This window comes from Pimephales promelas, chromosome 10 (assembly GCF_988280905.1).
Source record: "Pimephales promelas chromosome 10, fPimPro1.hap1.1, whole genome shotgun sequence".
In the NCBI taxonomy this organism is placed as follows: domain Eukaryota; kingdom Metazoa; phylum Chordata; class Actinopteri; order Cypriniformes; family Leuciscidae; genus Pimephales; species Pimephales promelas.
This window is the reverse complement of record NC_142778.1, coordinates 34,908,489-34,929,932: the sequence shown is the minus strand read 5'-3', so window position 1 is coordinate 34,929,932 and position 21,444 is coordinate 34,908,489. Positions and strand designations below refer to the sequence as shown.

General features: G+C 36.1%; 2 protein-coding genes across 4 annotated transcripts; both read right to left on the bottom strand.

Annotated features, from left to right (window-relative positions):
• Positions 1-19: 19 nt before the first annotated feature.
• On the bottom strand, positions 20-17,634 carry hnrnpul1 (heterogeneous nuclear ribonucleoprotein U-like 1). Of its 3 annotated transcripts, none has more exons than XM_039683885.2 (16): positions 17,476-17,634; positions 16,815-17,010; positions 16,599-16,733; positions 14,638-14,839; positions 14,482-14,555; positions 14,268-14,407; positions 13,089-13,188; positions 12,888-13,000; positions 10,837-11,103; positions 9,126-9,248; positions 7,918-8,046; positions 6,589-6,754; positions 5,495-5,746; positions 5,267-5,409; positions 3,606-3,785; positions 20-784 (listed from the first exon to the last, which is right to left on the bottom strand). In XM_039683885.2, the coding sequence occupies exons 1-16, from the start codon at positions 17,632-17,634 to the stop codon at positions 680-682; spliced, it is 2,484 nt and encodes an 827-aa protein (XP_039539819.2). In that variant the 3' UTR covers positions 20-679. The 3 variants fall into 3 exon arrangements, with proteins under 3 accessions (XP_039539819.2, XP_088972649.1, XP_039539820.2); XM_089116523.1 differs by having other exon boundaries at positions 16,815-17,023; positions 17,476-17,602; XM_039683886.2 differs by having other exon boundaries at positions 16,815-17,013; positions 17,476-17,587.
• A 1,207-nt stretch (positions 17,635-18,841) lies between these two features.
• On the bottom strand, positions 18,842-20,723 carry opa3 (outer mitochondrial membrane lipid metabolism regulator OPA3). Its single transcript, XM_039683827.2, has 2 exons — positions 20,557-20,723; positions 18,842-19,656 (listed from the first exon to the last, which is right to left on the bottom strand). The coding sequence occupies exons 1-2, from the start codon at positions 20,696-20,698 to the stop codon at positions 19,325-19,327; spliced, it is 474 nt and encodes a 157-aa protein (XP_039539761.1). The 5' UTR covers positions 20,699-20,723; the 3' UTR covers positions 18,842-19,324.
• Between the last annotated feature and the right edge of the window lie 721 nt (positions 20,724-21,444).

Sequence of the window (21,444 nt, the reverse complement as noted above, 5' to 3'; positions counted from 1 at the left end):
ACCATCAGAAGAGCCACTGTAGTGTTTCACAATTTAATTCTCAAAGCAAAAATGGATTGGACAGGACAGAACAAATGACGTCCACGAAGAACACAGATATAAATGCGGTAGTTTGTCAGCTATGAACGCTTAAAATTGGCTTTTCTGTTATCAAGAAGAGAAGTTCAACACAATCAAAACCCTTCATCTTCCCATCTGCGATGCCAATGAGTTTCTAAAACATTGGACAACTACAATTTAAACCAAAAACACACTCACGTCTCGTGTTAAATGAAGAGAAAAGCAGCTACATTCCAAATTAAATCAAATTTAGGCAAATCAAAACTTTGTTCACAGTTTCTACACCTGCAGGCTGGTTGTGGTACTACAACGAAGCACCGACCAATAATAATATCTTTCACATTTATTACAAATCAGTCATATTATGGTCCTTCATTTCAAACTCAGAGGTTTGATTGTATCTTGCCTGATCATATCAGTACATTTTCGTTTAGTTTGTCATTTAGTTCCGAACGATATTAGTCTTGGTAATAAATGTGTCAATGGTATGAAAGAGAAAATTAAATGATGTGGACGGACGTGTTTTAATAAGAGAAGCGTGGCATGGTGTGTATACGTGTGTGTGTGTGTGTGTGTGTGTGTGATTACAGAGGTGATGATGTCAGAGCGTTGTTCCTGTTCACTGTGAGCCCTGTTGTCCAGAGTAGTTCCCACTCCCATATTGACTGTAGTACTGGTTCCACTGGCTCTGATTCTGATAATACTGCTGCCACTGCTGCGCATACTGGAGAAACACACCACAACAACTTTACAACAAGCTTTAGGAACTTATTTTACAGATGACAACATGTGACATCATACTCTTGTGAACAGTCTCAGTTGAAATCTCGTAATTACGACATTGAGTGAACGCACCTATGGTTTTGCATTTCAATCTGATCTAATAATGACAAAAGTGTTTAAACATGATAAGAAGACCTAAAATGATTATAAAATATTCAAGCAATGTAAAAAAAACAAAAAAAAAACAAAACTATTAACAGGATATGTGGCATGTGGACAATACTTTGAATCACTCAATCCAGTTTAAAGAACAGAAATTGCATTTACAGTGTACACATTCATTGTTTACACGCCATTTTTAACTAAAAAAAATGCAAAAACTTTATGCGTTTTGGCCGTTCATTTACATGACAACAGTGTTTTGGGGGCCTGAAAATGCAAATGGGTTTCAAAGTGTGTGTTTTTGAAAATGATAGCATTGTTGTCTGTGTAAATTACAAAAACATGAATTTGTGCGCATGTGTATTATTTGGAAGCTTGTTTCCGCCACAGAATGAAAAATAAAAAAGGTAATTGCGACTTTTTATCTCACAATTCTGACTTCTTTTCTCACAATTTTGTTTACATCTCGCAATTCTGAGAATTGCGTGGTATAAAGTCAGAATTGCTTTATAAAGTCAGAATTGCTTTATAAAGTCAGAATTGCGAGATATAAAGTCAGAATTGCGAGATAAAGTCAGAATTGCTTTATAAAGTCAGAATTGCGAGATATAAAGTCAGAATTGTGAGATATAAAGTCAGAATTGCGAGATATAAAGTCAGAATTGCGAGATATAAAGTCAGAATTGCGAGATATAGTCAGAATTGTGAGATATAAAGTCAGAATTGCGAGATATAAAGTCAGAATTGCGAGATATAAAGTCAGAATTGTGTGATATAAAGTCAGAATTGCGAGATATTAAGTCAGAATTGCGAGATATAAAGTCAGAATTGCGAGATATAAAGTCAGAATTGCGAGATATAAAGTCAGAATTGTGTGATATAAAGTCAGAATTGTGTGATATTAAGTCAGAATTGTGTGATATAAAGTCAGAATTGCGAGATATTAAGTCAGAATTGCGAGATATAAAGTCAGAATTGCGAGATATAAAGTCAGAATTGCGAGATATAAAGTCAGAATTGTGTGATATAAAGTCAGAATTGCGAGATATTAAGTCAGAATTGCGAGATATAAAGTCAGAATTGTGTGATATAAAGTCAGAATTGCGAGATATTAAGTCAGAATTGCGAGATATAAAGTCAGAATTGCTTTATAAAGTCAGAATTGCGAGATATAAAGTCAGAATTGTGAGATATAAAGTCAGAATTGCGAGATATAGTCAGAATTGTGAGATATAAAGTCAGAATTGCGAGATATAAAGTCAGAATTGTGTGATATAAAGTCAGAATTGTGTGATATAAAGTCAGAATTGTGAGATATAAAGTCAGAATTGTGAGATATAAAGTCAGAATTGTGTGATATAAAGTCAGAATTGTGAGATATAAAGTCAGAATTGCGAGATATAAAGTCAGAATTGCGAGATATAGTCAGAATTGTGAGATATAAAGTCAGAATTGCGAGATATAAAGTCAGAATTGTGTGATATAAAGTCAGAATTGTGTGATATAAAGTCAGAATTGCGAGATATAAAGTCAGAATTGCGAGACATAAAGTCAGAATTGTGTGATATAAAGTCAGAATTGTGTGATATAAAGTCAGAATTGCGAGATATAAAGTGAGAATTGTGTGATATAAAGTCAGAATTGTGAGATATAAAGTCAGAATTGTGAGATATAAAGTCAGAATTGTGAGATATAAAGTCAGAATTGTGAGATATAAAGTCAGAATTGCGAGACATAAAGTCAGAATTGTGAGATATAAAGTCAGAATTGTGTGATATAAAGTGAGAATTGTGTGATATAAAGTCAGAATTGTGAGATATAAAGTCAGAATTGTGTGATATAAAGTGAGAATTGTGTGATATAAAGTCAGAATTGTGAGATATAAAGTCAGAATTGTGAGATATAAAGTCAGAATTGTGAGATATAAAGTCAGAATTGCGAGACATAAAGTCAGAATTGTGAGATATAAAGTCAGAATTGTGTGATATAAAGTCAGAATTGTGAGATATTAAGTCAGAATTGTGAGATATAAAGTCAGAATTGTGTGATAGTCAAAATTGCAAGATATAAAGTCGACTTTATTTCTCACAATTCTGACTTCATATGTCGCAACTGTGAGAAAAAGTCGCAATTATTATTATTTTATTTATTTTTTATTCAGTGGCAGAAACAAGCTTCCATAGTATTACGTGTTCAGTCTATAGGTGCGTAGTGTTTCTTTTAAACTACGTTTTTGCGAATGCGTGTGAACGAAGATCGTTTTGACAACACTGTCATCTGAACTTAAGAAACGCCAAATGAAAACTGTCCGTTTTAGTACATGAATAGTTCTTAAATGGACTTCTTTCAATTTATTATAAAATTAACATTCGTGAGGATTGCTAACAAGCGGTCATATGCTTAATTATTATTAGCAGTAATAGGCTACAATTTGTCGGATATTGATTCGTACATTTTAAATGCAGAATATTAACCCCTTTGTATGATAGTTGAGAGATATTCCTATTTTATAGGATTTTACTAGCATTTTTAGTAGCAGATTAGAAGCTTTTAAAACTGTTATTTGAGGGGCAAGTCAAAATGATTTTCAGCTTTCACAAATGCGTTCACACACTGTAGCTAAAGTTGTTTTTAATCACAGAACATTGCTTGTAACTCACCTGTTGATACTGTTGATTGTAGTTTTGCTGGTTATATGATTGCCCAGATCCTTGACTGTCATGGTAACCTTGTCCATAACCTGGATATTGGCTGTAGTTGCCATAGTTGTAGCCTTGGTTGTAGTTTCCTTGGCTATAGTTGCCCTGGTTGTAGCCTTGATTATAACCCTGATGATAACCCTAAAAAATGTTGGGGGGATATAGAAAGCAAAATAAAACAAAAGTAGATAAATCCACACAAACATCTCATAATGCCCCAATATAGTCCCAGTAAAGTTCATTTTTGTCAAACATCCTGACGCCACCCACACTACTGAGACGTTTAGATGAACGTGTGTACAGTATGTGCTGCATGCTTTTTACTTTTTAACAACATAAACACAAAAAACAGCAGTTAAAGGGGTCCAATTATGGCCTTTTAAGAAGTCTTGATTTTGGGATGCAATCGAGTATGCTTTATTGTTTAAAAAACAAAACTTTAATGATGTCTTTATTTCCTTTCTGGACAAGGACAGTATACCGTACACACATTTCCAATGGAGGGACAGAAAGCTCTCAGACTAAATCTAAAATATCTTAAACGGTGTTGTGAAGATGAAAGGAGGTCTTACATGAGGTGACGACATGAGGGAGAGTCATTAATCACAGAATTTTCATTTTTGGGTGCCTAAATATTAGGGCTGGGTATTGAGACAAATTTCACAATTCGATTCAATTTCGATTCACAAGCTTGCAATTCGATTTCGATTACGATTCAATTCAATATTGATTATTTTGGATATCAGTTACAATAAATGGCCATTTTTCTCAAGGGAATCAAATCTCTTAAATGCTGTAAACTGTGGGAGTCTAGTTAGCCTAATATGAAGGTAATAATGAACTGTTTTGTAGCTACACAAACACTTAAATTACACTTTTATTTATTTTTATAATAAGAAGATTATATGAAATATAAACATATAAATGGTGGCTGTCATAAAAACTTGCCATATTTATTCAAATATGCATTAAATATTGAAGAACATTAAGATTATAATGCATATGTAATATGGTGTATATATTTAGCAAAATGCTCCTCTCTGGAGTTATTTTTTTCTAGCTGACTAACTAGTTTGTGGGTTTTCTGAGGTAAATATGACGATACATGACATTGATTACAAGCTGTTTAACTGACGTCTTTCCACGGTTGAAACGCTGATTGAGCGAATCAATGTGAAATGATACGGATTTCGATAAGTTGTCCTCTATCTTTTAACACACTTTCAGATGCTCATTCATGTTTATTTGGCGCTGTGACTGGTATTATTAAGCCGGAAGAGAGATCAGCGCTGCTGCTTCTCCAGAGCGATCTCACGCCACAGCGCCAAAACCTTATTTATGTTTTTGAATTTCTAAAGAAAATGGACGTAATTTGAAATTTGAGACTTTGTTTCATATCAATAGTAACAAAGGACAAAGATTATTGCGATTTTTTGGATGCGCGCAGCCGCGATACAATGTCCCATTCTTTCAAATGAAACAGGATGACTAATCGATTCTTGAGATTTAAGAATCGATATCGGTTCGTAAAAATGAGAATCAATTAATATTGAGAAATAGATATTTATTACCCAGCCCTACTAAATATGTGTCACAGATACATGGCTGTGAACATCACTCACTTGGCTATTTCCCTCTTTGCTATAGGAGCCGTAGCGGTTATTACTGTAGGTTCCTTCAGACTGATGTCTGCTGCTGTATCCATCTCGCCCGTCTCTGTAATTTCCTCCCCAGCGGTTCTGACTGTAACCATCGCGGTTATAACCTGACAAAGCACAGAGCAAGATGACGAAAACACGAATGACAGAATTTTTGAATAAGTGATCATGACACCCATAAGGTCACTCCACCTCCCCTATAGCCTCCTGCGGGAGGTCCTCTGCTCCGATGGTCTCCTCTCGATCCCCCGTGGTGGTCGTACTGCTGGTGGCCGCTTTCACGTCTCCGGGATCCCCAGCTGTCCATGCGTTTCTCAGGAGGAGGCCCGGCCTTACGACCCTCCTCATTGTACCGTTTCACCAGCTCCTCTGCCTCGGCTTTCTGGAGCTCAACAAAGATCACTTCATCCAGGAAGTCTCCAACCTCTGGGAGCGCAAAGTTGGCTTTAAAGCCATGGAAAGAGGAAAGAAGATCAAACTAACAGACAGAAAACAAAGACTTTATTAAAGGGATAGTTCACTTTGAAATTAATTTTTGATACGTTTTATCTTAGCTCAAGGGCATCCAAGATGTAGGTGTCTTTGTTTCCGCAGTAGTTTCAATTTTGATATTTTTAGGTCAAACCGTTCTTGTCAGTCATATAATAGAGGTCTATGGTCACCACCTCAAAGAGCATGCACAGAGAAGTCCAAATTAAACATGATTTAATGACCCGTAAATGTGAGTACACATTGATTGCCCAAGACATGAAACGAGCGGAGATCACTTCTGGGGCTTTACGGCGCACTTGCGTTGCCCTCGCCCTCAGAGTACTTGGACGTGGCTGTGATTACAAGAGGTAAAAACGATATAAATTCTGCTAGTTTTCTCACACAAAACGCTCGTTTCGTGTCTTAGGCCATCAATGTGTACTCACATTTACGAGTCATTAAATCATGTTTAATTTGGACTTCTCTGTGCATGCTCTTTGAGGTGGTGACCATAGACCTCCATTATATGACTGACAGACACGAACGGTTTGACCTAAAAATATCAAAATTGAAACTACTGTGGAAACAATCTTGGATGCCCTTGAGGTAAGCTAAAACATATCAAAAAATAATTTCAAAGTGAGCTATCCCTTTAATATTAGGTATACACAGCCTGAGAACAGGGGTCCGAGAGATAAACCCGTTTTATATGATGAAGTGGTACATGTCAAAGTTTAATTACTAAAGGCAGAAGTTTCAATCAAGTGATATTTTATCATTTCTAATGTTGTTGTTTTCCATAGCAGCGTTCTTACCTTTCATTTCTAAAACAGCATGATCGGGCACATCCTTCCCTTCCTCGGTTTGCTTTAACCTTCGCTCTTTTAAATCTTCGTCCGAGGGACAAATTACAACAGCCTTGCGTTGAAAACCTTCAAAAGGACGCATTTTTCGTCTCTGGGCTGATCCATATACATTCGTCTAGAAATAAGGACAAGAAAGAAGTAGAAGCTGTTTATTATTTTTTCTTTTGAGTTCTGTAAAAATGTGTTTTATTGAAATAAGAGTAGTTTTTCTTTCTTTCCCTGATGGACTCTTAACAACACCTTCACTTTTTTTTAGAGATCCTTCGGCCACGTTCACACAGAAGCAGAAAACGGTTGTCAGTCCTCTATTATAGGATAGTTCATTTTGTCTTTGTTTCCGCAGTAGTTTCAATTTTGATATTTTTAGGTCAAACCGTACTTGTCTGTCAGTCATATAATGCAGGTCTATGGTCACCACCTCAAAGAGCATGCGCAGAGAAGTCCAAATTAAACATGATTTAATGACTCGTAAATGTAAGTACACATTGATGGCCTACACTTCTCTATGCATTTTCTTTGAGGTGGTGACCATAGACCTCCACTATATGACTGACAGACAAGAATGGTTTGACCTAAAAATATCAAAATTGAAACAACTGCGGAAACAAAGACACCAACATTTTGGATGCCCTTGAGGTAAGATAAAACATACCAAAAATTAATTTCAAAGTGAGCTATCCCTTTAATAATGTTACATTCGTTTATTTACGAGAGAGAAAACAGCATTCTAGGACCAAACTGAACATTTTCAGGACACACAACCACATTCTCGGAAAGCAGAGACACACTCACACACTGTCCTGAAAAGCCAAGATTTACCACTTACCTTTGTACTGAAAAAAACACTACAACAACAAAAGCAACCCACAGGATAACAGACGTCTCTTTATAACCGAGGATATTTCTTTTAGAATTACCATTGCAACAAAATGTGTTTTTCTCCCTCACCAGGCTGAGAATACTTGTCTTCCTACAGTCATGGGCTACTAATCATTTTCAAAGAGGCTCACAGAACAATTCTACATAATTGGAAATGGAAGATAATTAAAATGCTAAAAAGAACATGTTTGATCTTCATGATGTTTTTCTGACACTTCAGTTTGTCCTTTCAATACAACTTTCAATCAAAGGCTGCTGTTTTTAACCTATTATATGAAGGATATGGATAAGATGAAAGATTTTTATCCAGAAAGATATATTAATTAATTCCAAGAAGAACATAAGAGCTCATTCACAGTCATGCTTTCGCTGGGAATCATGGGAAGGTGTTTTCTGTACCTGATCCAGGATGTAGTTTCGTTTTTTGCGGGCGGCGATCTGGATCAGTCGGTTCAGACACTGAGTGGCCTGTTGAATCAGGATATCCCAGCGTCCGGCGTAGTTACGCTGGCGACGCAATCCCATCACCTACGACCATACAGAGAAAGAGAGAGTGTCACCCCACCTTTTTTGAATATACATGATAATGTACATTTCGAACTTAAATGGTTGTAATTAAAGAATGCTTTGGAATATCGACGTAAGATTGGTCTCGTTTTAAAGAAGACATTTGGCAGATTTTTGTAGAAGTGAAATATATTAAGAAAGTGAAATAAAAACAAGGTTATAGATGTTTGAGTTTATGAAAATGTACAATGTAAAGAATTTAATTATTGATCTTTTATATAAAATATATATTTTCAAAACCTGTGTGACTAAAACTGCAAAAAAAAAAAAAAAAAAAGCCATCGGAGCAAGTTGTGTTTCAAATTTTAAGTTGATATCTCAAAAAATGAGTTTTCAGTGAGATTTTGGTGGGTGCAGTACCGAACAATTCCACTAGGGCACAACCAGACTCCATTACTGCCCATATAAGGGCGTCTCCATTTCCATATGTGTTTTGAGTGATATGAACCATTATTTCCACAATTTTCATACAATTTATGAAGTAGAGATCCTATTCAGAAGTAGTATGGGAAGTTTGGCAGATTTTGATATGAATTTAACTTCTAAGAAACAAAAAGAACAGGCATGTGCGATATAGCTCGCTGCCACCTCACAAATGGTGAATCTATTATTTTTTTCTTTATATTTAAAACATTCCAGACCTATTTTTTTCTAAAATAATTGAATGGATGCTATCTTTTCAACTCTTGGCATGAAAACAAACTGAGGTTTCTACCCTTCTTTCATGATTTTTCATGTTCATCACTTATTTCAAAATAAAGGTCTCAACACGCCTTAGGACTATGAAAATATTCTTGCTGCAAATTGATAAATGACGGCTCCTCTGTAATTTATTTTGAAAACCAATCAACCAAATATGTAAAATAGAGATTGTGATTATAAAATTGTAAAAACTATTTTTTTAAGCAATAAACACTACCGTTCAAAAGTATGAAAAATATATACATGTATAAATTTGCAAATAAAGTTAAAAAAAAGTCAACACGACATCTTTTCTCAAATGTGAACCATAAAACACATTTAAAACCTGCTGATCTTACCTTCATTTTCTCCATGATGGCGTTTGTGCCCAGGATGTTAAACTTCTTCTCTGGGTTCATTTCTGCATGCTTAGACGCCCATGTGGTTTTACCGCACGCAGGAAGACCGACCATCATCAGGACCTACAGACAACAGCCATAAACTCTTGATTATACATCTTTATTTGAGACCAAGATATTTTAGTTTTTGAAAGGAGTCTCTTACACTCAGAGGCTGCATCTATCAAAAATACAATAAAAACCACAATATTGTGAAATATCACAATAAAAAAAAAAATGTTTTCTATTTGAATATATTATAAAATGCAACTTATTCCTTTGATCTAAGCTGAATTTACTGCATGATTACTGCAGTCTTCAGTGTCACATGATCAAATCACTCTAATATGATGATTTAGTGCTCAATAAACATTTCTGATTATCAATGTTGCAAACAGTTGAGCTTCTTAAAGGAGTAGTTCACTTTTAAAAAGACTTTTGCTGATAATTGACTCACCCCCATGTCACCCAAGATGTCCATGTCTTTCTTTTTTCAGTCGAAAAGAAATGAAGGTTTTTGATGAAAACATTCCAGCATTTTTTTTCCATATTATGGACTTCAATGGGGTCCAAATGGTTCAAGGTCCAAATGAGTGTTTAAAAAAAATAAAATAAAATACGTTTAAGTTTTATAAGCTCAAATGCTCACCTTCCTCTGTTCTGTGATGCACGTTCGAACTCGTTTATCAAAATGAACAAATCTTTTTTCATATCATTTGGTTCATTCAACGAACGAAATGAACGAGTTGACTCTTGAAAAGATTTGTTTATTTCAGTTCAAACAGGAGAGTCACACAGAACAGAGCAAAAATGGCCCATCGTTTCGCTAGATAAGACCCTTATTCATCGTCTGGCGTCGTTTAAAGCTGCACTGAAAGTGTATTTTGGACCTTGAACCGTTTGGACCCCATTGAAGTCCATTATATGGAGAAAAATCCTGGAATGTTTTCATCAAAAACCTTAATTTATTTTCGACTGAAGAAAGAAAGACATGGACATCTGGGATCACATGGGGGTGAGTAAATTATCAGCAAAAGTTTTTTTTAAAAGTGAACTACTACTTTAATGGGTGGGATTTATGGCAAATGAGAATGAGCGTGCACGTGCGTCCCATTTACGACTGATTGTAATTCATTAACACACACACATTTCACTATCACATCTGATGAAGTATTTGTGAATCAGAAGATGAGTTTTCGGGAAGGTCTCTTTACGCTCAAATCACTCTTGTATTTACGAATGTTTCATGAATGAGACCCATTGAGTGTCATTGTATCATTGTCAACAAACTCTTGCTTGCATGTACAGTACAACATGTTCATTTTTTGTTCTTTGTCGTTCGTCATCGTTGCTTTATTGTGGGCAGAACAATGAAGGGAGGGGTGTGTGTGTTTGGGTTGATTTCAAATATCAACAGTGTTTCTCAGAAATCTGAGTACAAACTGCATGTATAAATAAGCACATTTGTGTAACAGAACACCAAGTTCGGACGTTACTAGAATTATTCTGAACTTGTGTGAATGACGTCAACTGATTGTCCTGGTGTTTCTGTATCCAACATTAGTTTGATGCTGGATACTCTTATTTTCAACAGAAACATATTGGTTTCTCTTTATATTATGGGTCAAACTGATTTCCTCGACACTGTATGGAGTGAATTAGGAGAATTTACCTCACAATCAGATTTGTTGGTAGGACCAACAGTGCCTCTGACCCTGTTCTCCATGTCGACGGCCCCGATGAGTGCGTACTCTTCTGGCAAAGGAAAGAAAGGTTCGTCCTGTTGGCCAAAGTTAAACTGGACGGCGCAGTTCTTCACCAGGATGTGAGGATAGAGCGCGCGACCAGCCAGCTCTTCTTTAGATATGTGAAATGCCACATCAAGCCACTTCCCGTTCTTTGAGAAAGCCATTTTAACCTGCTCATGGCTATCAAAGTCCTGTAAAAGACAAACGCATGAGACTACAAGTCAACTACTTCATTCAAGTAGTTTTATGTTCGTTATTTAGATTTTCTTTCATTATTCCCTCCGTTCCACAACCTAGTGAGCTGTCTACTATTACCTAAACAGCATTTTAAAGGAATACTTCACTTAAAAATTAATATTCTGTCCTCATTTCTCAATTTTTTTTCAAACCTTTGTGAATTTCTTTCTTCTGCTGAACACAAAGGAAGATATTTTGAATAATGTTGGCAATCAAACAGTTGATGGACCCCATTGGCTTCCATTGCAAGAAAAAAAATCAATTGTTTGGTTACAGACATTCTTCAAAATATCTTCTTTTGTGTTCAGCAGAAGATAGAAATTCATACAGGTTTGAAACAAGTTGAGGGCGAGTAAATGATGACAGAATATTCATTTTTTAATGATTTACAATATCATGTCATTAGCTTAGCAACATGCTAATGACACACTCAAAGCTTCCTGTGTGTAATCCTTCATTGGACCAATTCGCATTTAAATGACTGGATTTGGCTCTCTAAAATTTGCAGAGCACTGCACTGTAAAAAAATACTGATGGCTTAACTTAAAAAAGTAAGTAATCTGGTTGCCTTAAAATTTTAAGTTCATTGAACTGGAAAAAGTGAGTTAATACAATGAAGGAGATTAATTTAACAATCAGAAACTCAAAATTATATGTTATCTGAACTAAATAAATAATTTAAGTTGATTTGACAAAAGAAAAAATGTTGTGATTACTACACTGTAAAAAATATTGTTGGTTTAACTTAAAAAAGTAAGTAACCTGGTTGCCTTGATTGAACTGGAAAAAGTGAGTTAATACAATGAAGGAGATTAATTTAACCATCAGAAACTCAAAATAATAAGTTCTCACCTAAATAAATTATTATAAAGTTGATTTAACAAAAGAAAATATGTTGTGATAACAAATCTTGAAAATATTTTTTACAGTGTGGTAAACGTGACAGCACCTTTAGAAGGCAGCTGCCTGATTAGCAGAAAACAGCAGTTAAAAGGGTGGTAACGCCCTTTTCACAAAATATAAAATAAATATCTGATGTCCCCAGAGAGGGTATATGAAGTTTTAGCTCAAAATACCCCACAGATATTTGTATATAGCATGTTAAAGTTGTCACGTTTTGAGGTTTAGCAAAAACGCACTGTTTTGAGTCTGGCCCTTTAAATGCAAATGAGCTGCTGCTCCCAACACAGTGGGCGGAGTTTCAAGAGTGTATGTGTTAACAGCTTGATTACCTCACGCAGACACAAACTAAAATATCAGAAACTGTTCTGCCTTTTATGTTTAAACCGGAGTCAGACAAAGATGGAGAGATTTAAGAAGAAGTGACAACATCTCTGAATGGTTAGTTGATTAATTTATGTGGAGTTAACTATCTTCAATTAGCATATTCTGTCAGGATAATCTATAAATCGCTTGTATAGGAACTGTTGTGAGTGACTACAACAGCTCTTCCTCTTCTCAACATGGACTGTGTGTTCCCGGGGGCGGGGTTTATGCAAATATTAGGGTTAGTGATGTCACTAATGTCGGGAGGAAGCTCTGTAGTTCCTATTAGCCGTTTGTTGTAGTCCTTAAAAAATGATTTCTTTAAAAGCAAACATCTCCCTTTGCTTTGAACTTTGAGCGTTGTAAATTAGCAGATGTGGTTTATTCTCAAAAAGCGACATCACACACTACCTAAAGTTATAAAAGTGAATCATAATCACCCCTTTAAGAAGCACTCAAGAATAGCACTCACAATATAACATCCAATGACATCGCTTTCACCAAACTTCTCTCCGTAATCCTCAAATTTGCAGCTTGAAGACTTTTTCCCTGTTCCGCCATACCCATAAGAGAACGGCTCCTCCCCTGAAACAGTCATTTCCTAACATAAGTATCAATAAAGATCATTTGTACAACAAACCCTCAGAGTCTAACTGGACGTGTGCTTCCTCACCCAGTTGTGTGCTGCAGGAATCCAGAGACCAGCCGACTCTCACGACGTGCGGGTCCGGCTCACTGCTGGGAAGATGCTTTACTGATACATTCTCTAGGATCTGGGAAAGAAAGAAAGACACTACATGTATTAAATAGTAGTCATTTTGGGGGGCATCCATAGCAGAGTGTGAGTGGCCTTTGATGACAACATGCCCAGTGCATTATGGGTGTTGAAGTTTTCAAAACCTATTTGGGAAAAGGATGTCAACAGGCTTTTTTAGCCTTACTACTAAACACCGGCGACATGTTATGCCCTAAAGTAATACATGATTAACTAACTGTATGTTTTCTATGAAATGCACTTTCTGTAAAGCTGCTTTGAAACAATATGTGTTGTGAAATAGATTGGAATTGAATTGAACTAGTGTATAGGCAGCCAAATTTAAATTAAAGCCCTTATTGCCAAAGGTGAATTACCTTTTAGAGCGTAGTATAAGTATTAGAGCCAGCCCGATATATCGGCAAGCCGATATTATGCATTTTCCAAACTATCGGTATCGGCAGTTATAATGGCCGATAAATGAATATTTCAAAATAAAATAAAAATGGACGAAACAAGCTTGAACCATGTCATGAGTGCTGTGTAGTTTGTCCACCAGAGGGCACTCTACACCGTCCCTGTTGACAACACTAGTTGAGTTGGTCACTATACATACATTGCTTGAATAACAATTAAAAGGACATCCCCATCAGTTCTCTCAACTCAAATAAGCAGGACAAAATTTGTGGCCGGCGGAAGTTTCCTTGGCCAGTTATATTGAAAATGTATGTTTTACAATTTGCAGTATGACGTAATCCATTGCTAAATTATGGTTCATTATAGACTAGCTAACCATAAAACTAGCTAATGCCACTATCATCAGTCTGTTCTGTGTGACCATAAAAGAAACTTTTAGAAAGTTTCTTTTTAAAATGCATTATCATATTATTTTGGTTAAAACTCATAAATAACTACAAATAACTAATGTTAAGGAAATCTGTTAATGTTTTGTTGCGCCTTTCTGAAATAAAAAAAATATCGGCAGGTATATCGGCATATCGGATTTTAAAACCCAAAAATATTTGTATCGGTATCGGCCTTCAAAATCCTTTATCGGTCGGGCTCTAATAAGTAGGCGAATTGGGACGCAGCAATTACCTTCATCTCATAGCACACGCGTCCCTTGTTGACACCATACGTGGCTCGTGCTCCAGACCACAGGTAAGCAAACCCCTCGATGGTCAACGGATATCCACTGCAGCGATCCCGAGAGACTTTGAAGTGCAAGTCACAGTTATCTGTTGAGGTTAGCAGAGAGAATAGCATTAGCATGATAATAAATCAAAACTGAACAAAACAAGCTCTTACGTACAAGTGTCAATAGCCACTAGCGTGCCATCAAAGTCTTCCTCGTCCTCGTCAGCGGGAGGAAGAGGAGAACGGGACCTGTGATCAAACAGAAAATCACAATGTCAAAATCCTAACGCTGATAGGTGTGATTATAACAAAAGCTCTGAGGTAAACTCACCTCCTGTCTTCACGGTGTTCATAATAGCTGTGACCGTGGCTCTCGTCATAGCGCCTCTTGTGGCCGTGATGTGCATGTCCGTCCTGTTCAGGCTTGGTTTTAACGGTCTGCCGGCTCTCTTCACCGTCAGGGTCCGATCGCCGCTGCTCCTGTTGCTCCGGCTTTATCTCATCTTCATCTTTCACCTTCACTGGTGCCACTTCTGCAGTCAAACAATCAATGTTCAATATAAAGCAAGCACTGAAGACGGGGCATCTGAAGTAATGAAAGGGGGCAATGAGGTATCAAAAATATTAGAGTTAGAAAAACATGATCTATAGTACCGTGAGTCAATGCATTGACATGTTGACAATTGACATGTTCTCATTTGGTTACATTCAGTTATGAAATATTTGTATTTTTATTGATTGTATATTTTGCACGTTTTATTCACATCCATTATGCAGGTACAATGCTAGTTTATATTTTGCTTCCTAAAATATATTTACGCAGTGTAGATGTAAAATAGTGCCTTGTTGAAGTTTTGCTACATTTTATTTATTGTTTTCTTTATTTTTATTTATTCTTTAAGAAGATGCACTGAATTTTGTTGAATAAGTGGACCTATGTGATTTTTATGCACAGAGTTGTACACTAGCAGGAATGAAGCACAATATGGATGTGAAAGCAATTATAATTAGCTCATGTGACAATAAAATTAGTTTTGGTTAAAAATCAACAAATAATCGTGATCTCAATACTGATCAAAAGATAGATAGATGGATAGATGGATAGATGGATAGATGGATAGATAGATAGATAGATAGATAGATAGATAGATAGATAGATAGATAGATAGATAGATAGATAGATAGATAGATAGATAGATAGATAGATAGATAGATAGATAGATAGATAGATAGATAGATGGATAGATGGATAGATAGATACTTTATTCATCCGTTAAGGAAATTCAAGTTTCCAGTAGCAACAATTAATTAAAAACAAACAAACAGGACAAAAAAAAATATAAATAATAATAATATATATATATATATATATATATATGAAGAGTTCAGATGCAAAAGCCTCTAAATGCCATTTGAAATTTTCTTCTTTAATGATGATTTTTATCAAACTTGTATATTTAAGTTCAGTAATTCACTTAAATAACAATTAATAGGTAATTATCATTGCCATTTAAGTGAAATTACTGAACTTAAATATACAAGCTTGATAAAAATGATCATTCTAGAAGAAAATTTCAAATGGCACTTAGAGGCTTTTGCATCTGAACTCTTCATATATATACACATACACATACACACACACACATATATATATGAAGAGTTCAGATGCAAAAGCCTCTAAATGCCATTTGAAATTTCCTTCTTTAATGATGATTTTTATCAAACTTGTATATTTAAGTTCAGTAATTTCACTTAAATAACAATTAATAGGTAATTATCATTGCCATTCAAGTGAAATTACTGAACTTAAATATACAAGCTTGATAAAAATCATCATTAAAGAAGAAAATTTCAAATGGCATTTAGAGGCTTTTGCATCTGAACTCTTCATATATATATATATATATATATATATATATATATATATATATATATATACATACATACACACATATACATATATAAAAATTAAAATTAAGCCCTGCTCACAGGGATGAGTTAAAAAGCCGTATCGCCTGAGGGACAAAAGACTAAAAAATAATCGTGATTATCATTTTGGCCCAAATCGTGCAGCCCTACTTGCTATCATAAGTAGTGTTACTTATGTGTGATGAATATTTCAGCTCTCGAAGATATCGGCGACGGCTATCCAAAAAAAAAAAAAAATCTATAGTGGTCAAGAGGTAGAAAAATCACACGTTTTAATTAAGTGTATATGAACAAGCGAGCCAGTGGGACACATAACTCAAAATTGAGGATGAAATGCATTCAAACTCCCAGTTGCAGTTTTACCTTCCTTGCAGATCGTCTCAGCGGTCGCCTGTTGTCCCTCCAAACTCTCAGTTTTGTTTTCAGGGCTTTTAGGATCACCATCACAGTCCTGTTTCTCACCGTCCATCTGCCCTGGATCAGACCCAGCCTCAACACCTGTCACACACGAGGTCACGAATTCATTATCATCATCATTAGATAGGAAGCATGCATCTTCCTGCACACAAACTCTAGTACCTGCTTCTGTCTCCTCATCACAGGTGTGTTTCTTCTCCTCCTCCAGAGCCTCCAGCAGACGCTCCACCAGATCCGCTTTAAGGCCTCGGGTGTCCATCCCTCGCTTCTGCAGCTCCTCTTTCAGCTCGTTCACCTTCAGTTTCTTCACATCCATGCTCATCGTGCATGACATAACGTGGAGCCCTTGCTCCCAATCCTGCTGATGGAACCTCCAGAACATCAATAATGCTTGTGCATTGCATAACCCACTGTTTTTTTTAATATATTAGCTAGTTTTGAGCTACTGGTCACAACAAGCTAATGAAAAAACCTAATGACCAGACACCAGTAAAACCCAACTGCAACAGTTTAGGATCATGTGCATTTTACTAAAAACCAGCTATGTTTTGTTTTGTTTTCTAGCAGGGTGGGTCATTCGCACAGCTAACCGGCTAAATCACGTGCACACCTAAATTGTGCAGTAAATGCATGTGTAAACACGCGAAACTACTGTAATCCAGCGAATGCTTTCACATTTATGATGCGATATAGTCAAAAATGACACATGCATGCATGCATTCGTCTGATTTGTCAAACTGCGGATTCTAGCTAACGTGAATGGACATTGATTTCACTAATGCAAACACGAAAATGACAGTAAAAAAAGTCTACATGGACTTACTAGAGGAAAAGCTGTTGTTGAGTTGTGTGCGTTGTGTAAACACAGGAGCAGGCCAGCGCGTGCTTCAGCACAGGACAGGTCAGCAGAAGAGAAGACCGACTGAGACTGAAGATGGCCAGTGTTTGAGTGCTGCCTCCTACTGGACACTTCCAACGCCATGTAAACATCAGATTCAATGTCCATATAATGATATATATTAATTCAAATACATATCTCATTGAAGGAGGAAAAATTAAAGTGTCTTTATTAAATTAGTGTTGAGTGGTAAGGCTACATTTAACATGAAGAGATTACTTTTCAAGTAACTAAAGTAATGAATTACTTTTACATTTACAGCAAAACATTAGTTTTCTTTTTCTTCAAATAAGTTCGAGTTACGAGAAAACAACGCATTTGTTTTCCAATGTGTGACAATGACAATTTTCCAATGTGTGTGTGACTGTGAACGTCATGCTTATTGTAGATCTCTAGACTAGAATAATTTCACTTGCACAAAAACAGATTCTGAATTCCACAAAATGAATAAATACAGTGAAATGAAAACTAAGAATATTAACCTGTAATAATTAAATGTTAAATAACACAAATATACTTTATGTATTTAATCTCACTTTATTAATCAGTGTCTGCTGCTGATCTTCAGTGATCCAATTCAACCACACTAATAAGTAAAAATGACTTTAAATAACCATCACATTTGAACAAATAAATGTATTTTTAATGCTGAAGTAAGAGTGTTAAACTTTCTTATAATAGCAGCACACCTGAAATGGTTGTTTGAGCTATATATATATATATATACATATATAGACCATTTTGCTAGATGTAAACAACACTGTTCCAGAAACACTTCCTGTTTCAGTTTGTAACTGTTTTCTTTATTTCACATGTAAAGAAAATATCTTAAAGATGTTTGTTTAACTTTTTGATTCAGTTTTACATGTTCTGTTGGTTGTATTTTATCCCAGCTTTTGTGTAGTGTTAAAAAACTGAAACAGGAAGTGCTTCTGGACCATTGTTGTTTACATCTTGTGAAATGGTCTATACACACACACACACACACACACACACACACACACACACACACACATATATATATATATATATATACACACACACATACTATAGTTGTGTAGTGACAATAAACGTAATCGTTTCTATTCTAAAGCCATTATATATGGGAACTCGTACATTTTAAGTGCTAAAACTTTTCACCTTTATGTACTTCTTTAAGTAAACACAACATTTTGTGCCTTTAATATACTGAAAATGGTGCTAAAATTTGAAAAAAAGGCATTTGATAACCACAAAAATGTTTTTACAATTGTAATATAATCAAGATACAAAAAAAAAAAAAACCCAACCATCATAGAATATTTAACTTTATTTTACAATGATAAATATACAACCATATACACAAGCCATATTAGACACAGCAGTCTTTTGATGTAATGGGTATATTCTCGCAGCACACACTCTCTCCACTTCCCAAATTGAGGATATGGATTGAATTTGTCATTCAAGTATTCACAGTGCATTTTCAGATCATTAATGACTGATGACAGCATATTACATTAAAGCAAAACAGTGGTCAAACGTTTCAATCAAATAACTAACAACTTTCATTTGAAAACAGCATCATTCAACCAAACAGAAAACGAACAAGCTTTTATTATGTAATGCTGGCAGTCAGTCACTTATCAGACACAAACACTCTTTTCCTTCCTCATTTGTAGAGCCTAGTGTGTATGGGAGGGTTTAACCATGTGTTAATAATATGGCAGTGGTGTCCCCATGAACCGGTCTCTTTACCCTCCTTAGCAAGGGCATGTTTTAGTGATGCAAGTGGTTACTTTGTGCTCGGGGCTGCAGGGAGGGACAGCAGAAGTCTATTAACCTCTCTGATTTGGGCATCCAGTGTCTCTGTGGCGAGTGCAAGCTCTCCTAGTTGCGTCTGCAGACTGTTAATGGTTTGTGCGAGCTCCTCTTCCTTGCGCCTGGCGTTGGTGGCCTGTCGGCTGTACTCGAGCACCATACAGCCTCCACCGATGAGGAAAATGATGGCTTCCCCGAGCAGCTCCGCTCCCAGCTCTGCTGCTGCCTCTTCATTCAGCGGCTTGATGGTGGAGCCACGGAAACCCATAATTCTCATCTTCGTTCTCATCTCGATCCAGTGGTACGCTACAGAGAAAACATGAGAGAATTCATGGAAAGATGCACTTTGGTTTTACCTTCGATGTAACAGACTAGTCAAGTCAGTGAAGTCACGTCACCTTTATTTACATGGCAAAAAGAAGCAGCTTTACAGTGATAACAGGAACATTATTTAATGGTTCATTTCGGCTGTAAAGCAGCTGTAAATGAAAATAGTGTCATCGTTCAGCGGAAGTCAGTTCAGTGTTGATTCAGTTACGTTGTAAAGATAATACATGGAGTTAATTTCATTTACAAAGCAGTTCTGCAGAAAACAGTGACATCAGTGCGTATACAAATGATATCAAAACATTAACTAGAATATGAATACTATATTTTTTTTAAAGATTATATATATTTAACGAGAGACTAGTACATAATAGCTATTAATATTCATTAAAATTATAATATATATATATATATATATATATAAGATATCTATAGGCCTATCTATAGTATTTTCTAGCAAAAATGGGCAGTGACTGGATCGTTGTCTTTATTTGAGTGCACACAAAAGAAAAGATAATAAGTTAGCCGCTCTATGTCAAGGATTTTAAAATCAAGAACTAGCTAAAGGCACTTTCGCTGTACCCTCAATGACAGATGAGTCCCGCCCCCGTTAAACAAACTCGAACGTCATTTGTCGAAAGGGAACTTCTTTCTAGTATCTTATTGGTCGCTTGGTAAATCAGTTGTTGAAAACACCCAATAAGGTATCACAACAGTCACGATTGGCCAGAGCCATCTCTCAACGGCTCTGCAATTGGCTAAATAGCAAATACAGATACACGTCATTGGCGTGTGTTCTTTGGACGTTTACGCCTACGGACACCGTAAGCATGGACTGACATCATATCGTCAAACACGAACAGACAAATGCCCGCTTACCTTGGGCCGGAGGAAGGCAAATATAATTCTTAAAGAATTCACTTCTCCGCGCGCCTGCTTTTATCCTGTTAGCCACTGGTTTGCCCAATTGTCGTACGCCTAGATAGAGCAGCTTTGCAATTGGAAAGGCACCGACAACCATCTTGGCGGATAATGCGTCATCTAAGAGGGCGGGATGATAAGGTCGTCAGATAGACCAAAAAAATATATACATAGATGCCTCATAAGCGGCCGCCAGACAAAAAAAAAAAAAAAAGCCGTCTGCCATATTGGAACGGTCAAAGCCGGTCCGTGAACATTCGAGAGCAAGTTGACGGAGCGTCTGCAACCGTAGTTAGACACATATGAATATCTGATGATGATGCTCAACTCAATACAAAACGGTGTCAGCTGAGCTAACACGACATTAAAAAAATGTAAAAACATGTCATTTTGAGTAAATACATTATAAAACCCCACAAACCAAGACATTCTCACATGGGAAAGGTTATCCTCTTTATTCGGGAATTTAAATCTCGGCGGTTTCACAACAAGAAGCTGCACAATGTGAGTGAAGACACTCTGACCGTTCCAAGATGGCGGAAGCTACGTATGCATATCTATGATGTGGGCGATGCTCTTTTGTAATATTAATAACGTTGGTTTAATATTCATTAGACTTATAAAAATGTATACATTTTATTTTAAGAAAAAAAATATAACCCCTATCGTATTTTAGCTTTTTACGGGTTGCCCCTATTTGTTTACTAGCCTATATGTATAATATACGGACATTTTTTTACACTGGCATTCTTAAAATCAGCTCTTAAATAAATACATAAAAACAATAACAATACAAATAATAAACAAAAATATAATAACATGTCTGCGCGGATTGTGTCGCACTGT

Excerpts from the sequence above, each read along its gene's own strand:
- hnrnpul1 (XM_039683885.2), bottom strand. The coding sequence starts at position 17,634 with ATGGCGTTGGAAGTGTCCAGTAGGAGGCAGCACTCAAACACTGGCCAT. Across the intron at positions 5,410-5,494 it reads CGCAGGAGGCTATAGGGGAG|GTTATAACCGCGATGGTTAC; the intron begins GTGGAGTGACCT and ends GTGCTTTGTCAG. Across the intron at positions 3,786-5,266 it reads GCAAAGAGGGAAATAGCCAA|GGTTATCATCAGGGTTATAA; the intron begins GTGAGTGATGTT and ends AACATTTTTTAG.
- opa3 (XM_039683827.2), bottom strand. The coding sequence starts at position 20,698 with ATGGTTGTCGGTGCCTTTCCAATTGCAAAGCTGCTCTATCTAGGCGTA. Across the intron at positions 19,657-20,556 it reads TTGCCTTCCTCCGGCCCAAG|CGTACCACTGGATCGAGATG; the intron begins GTAAGCGGGCAT and ends TTTTCTCTGTAG.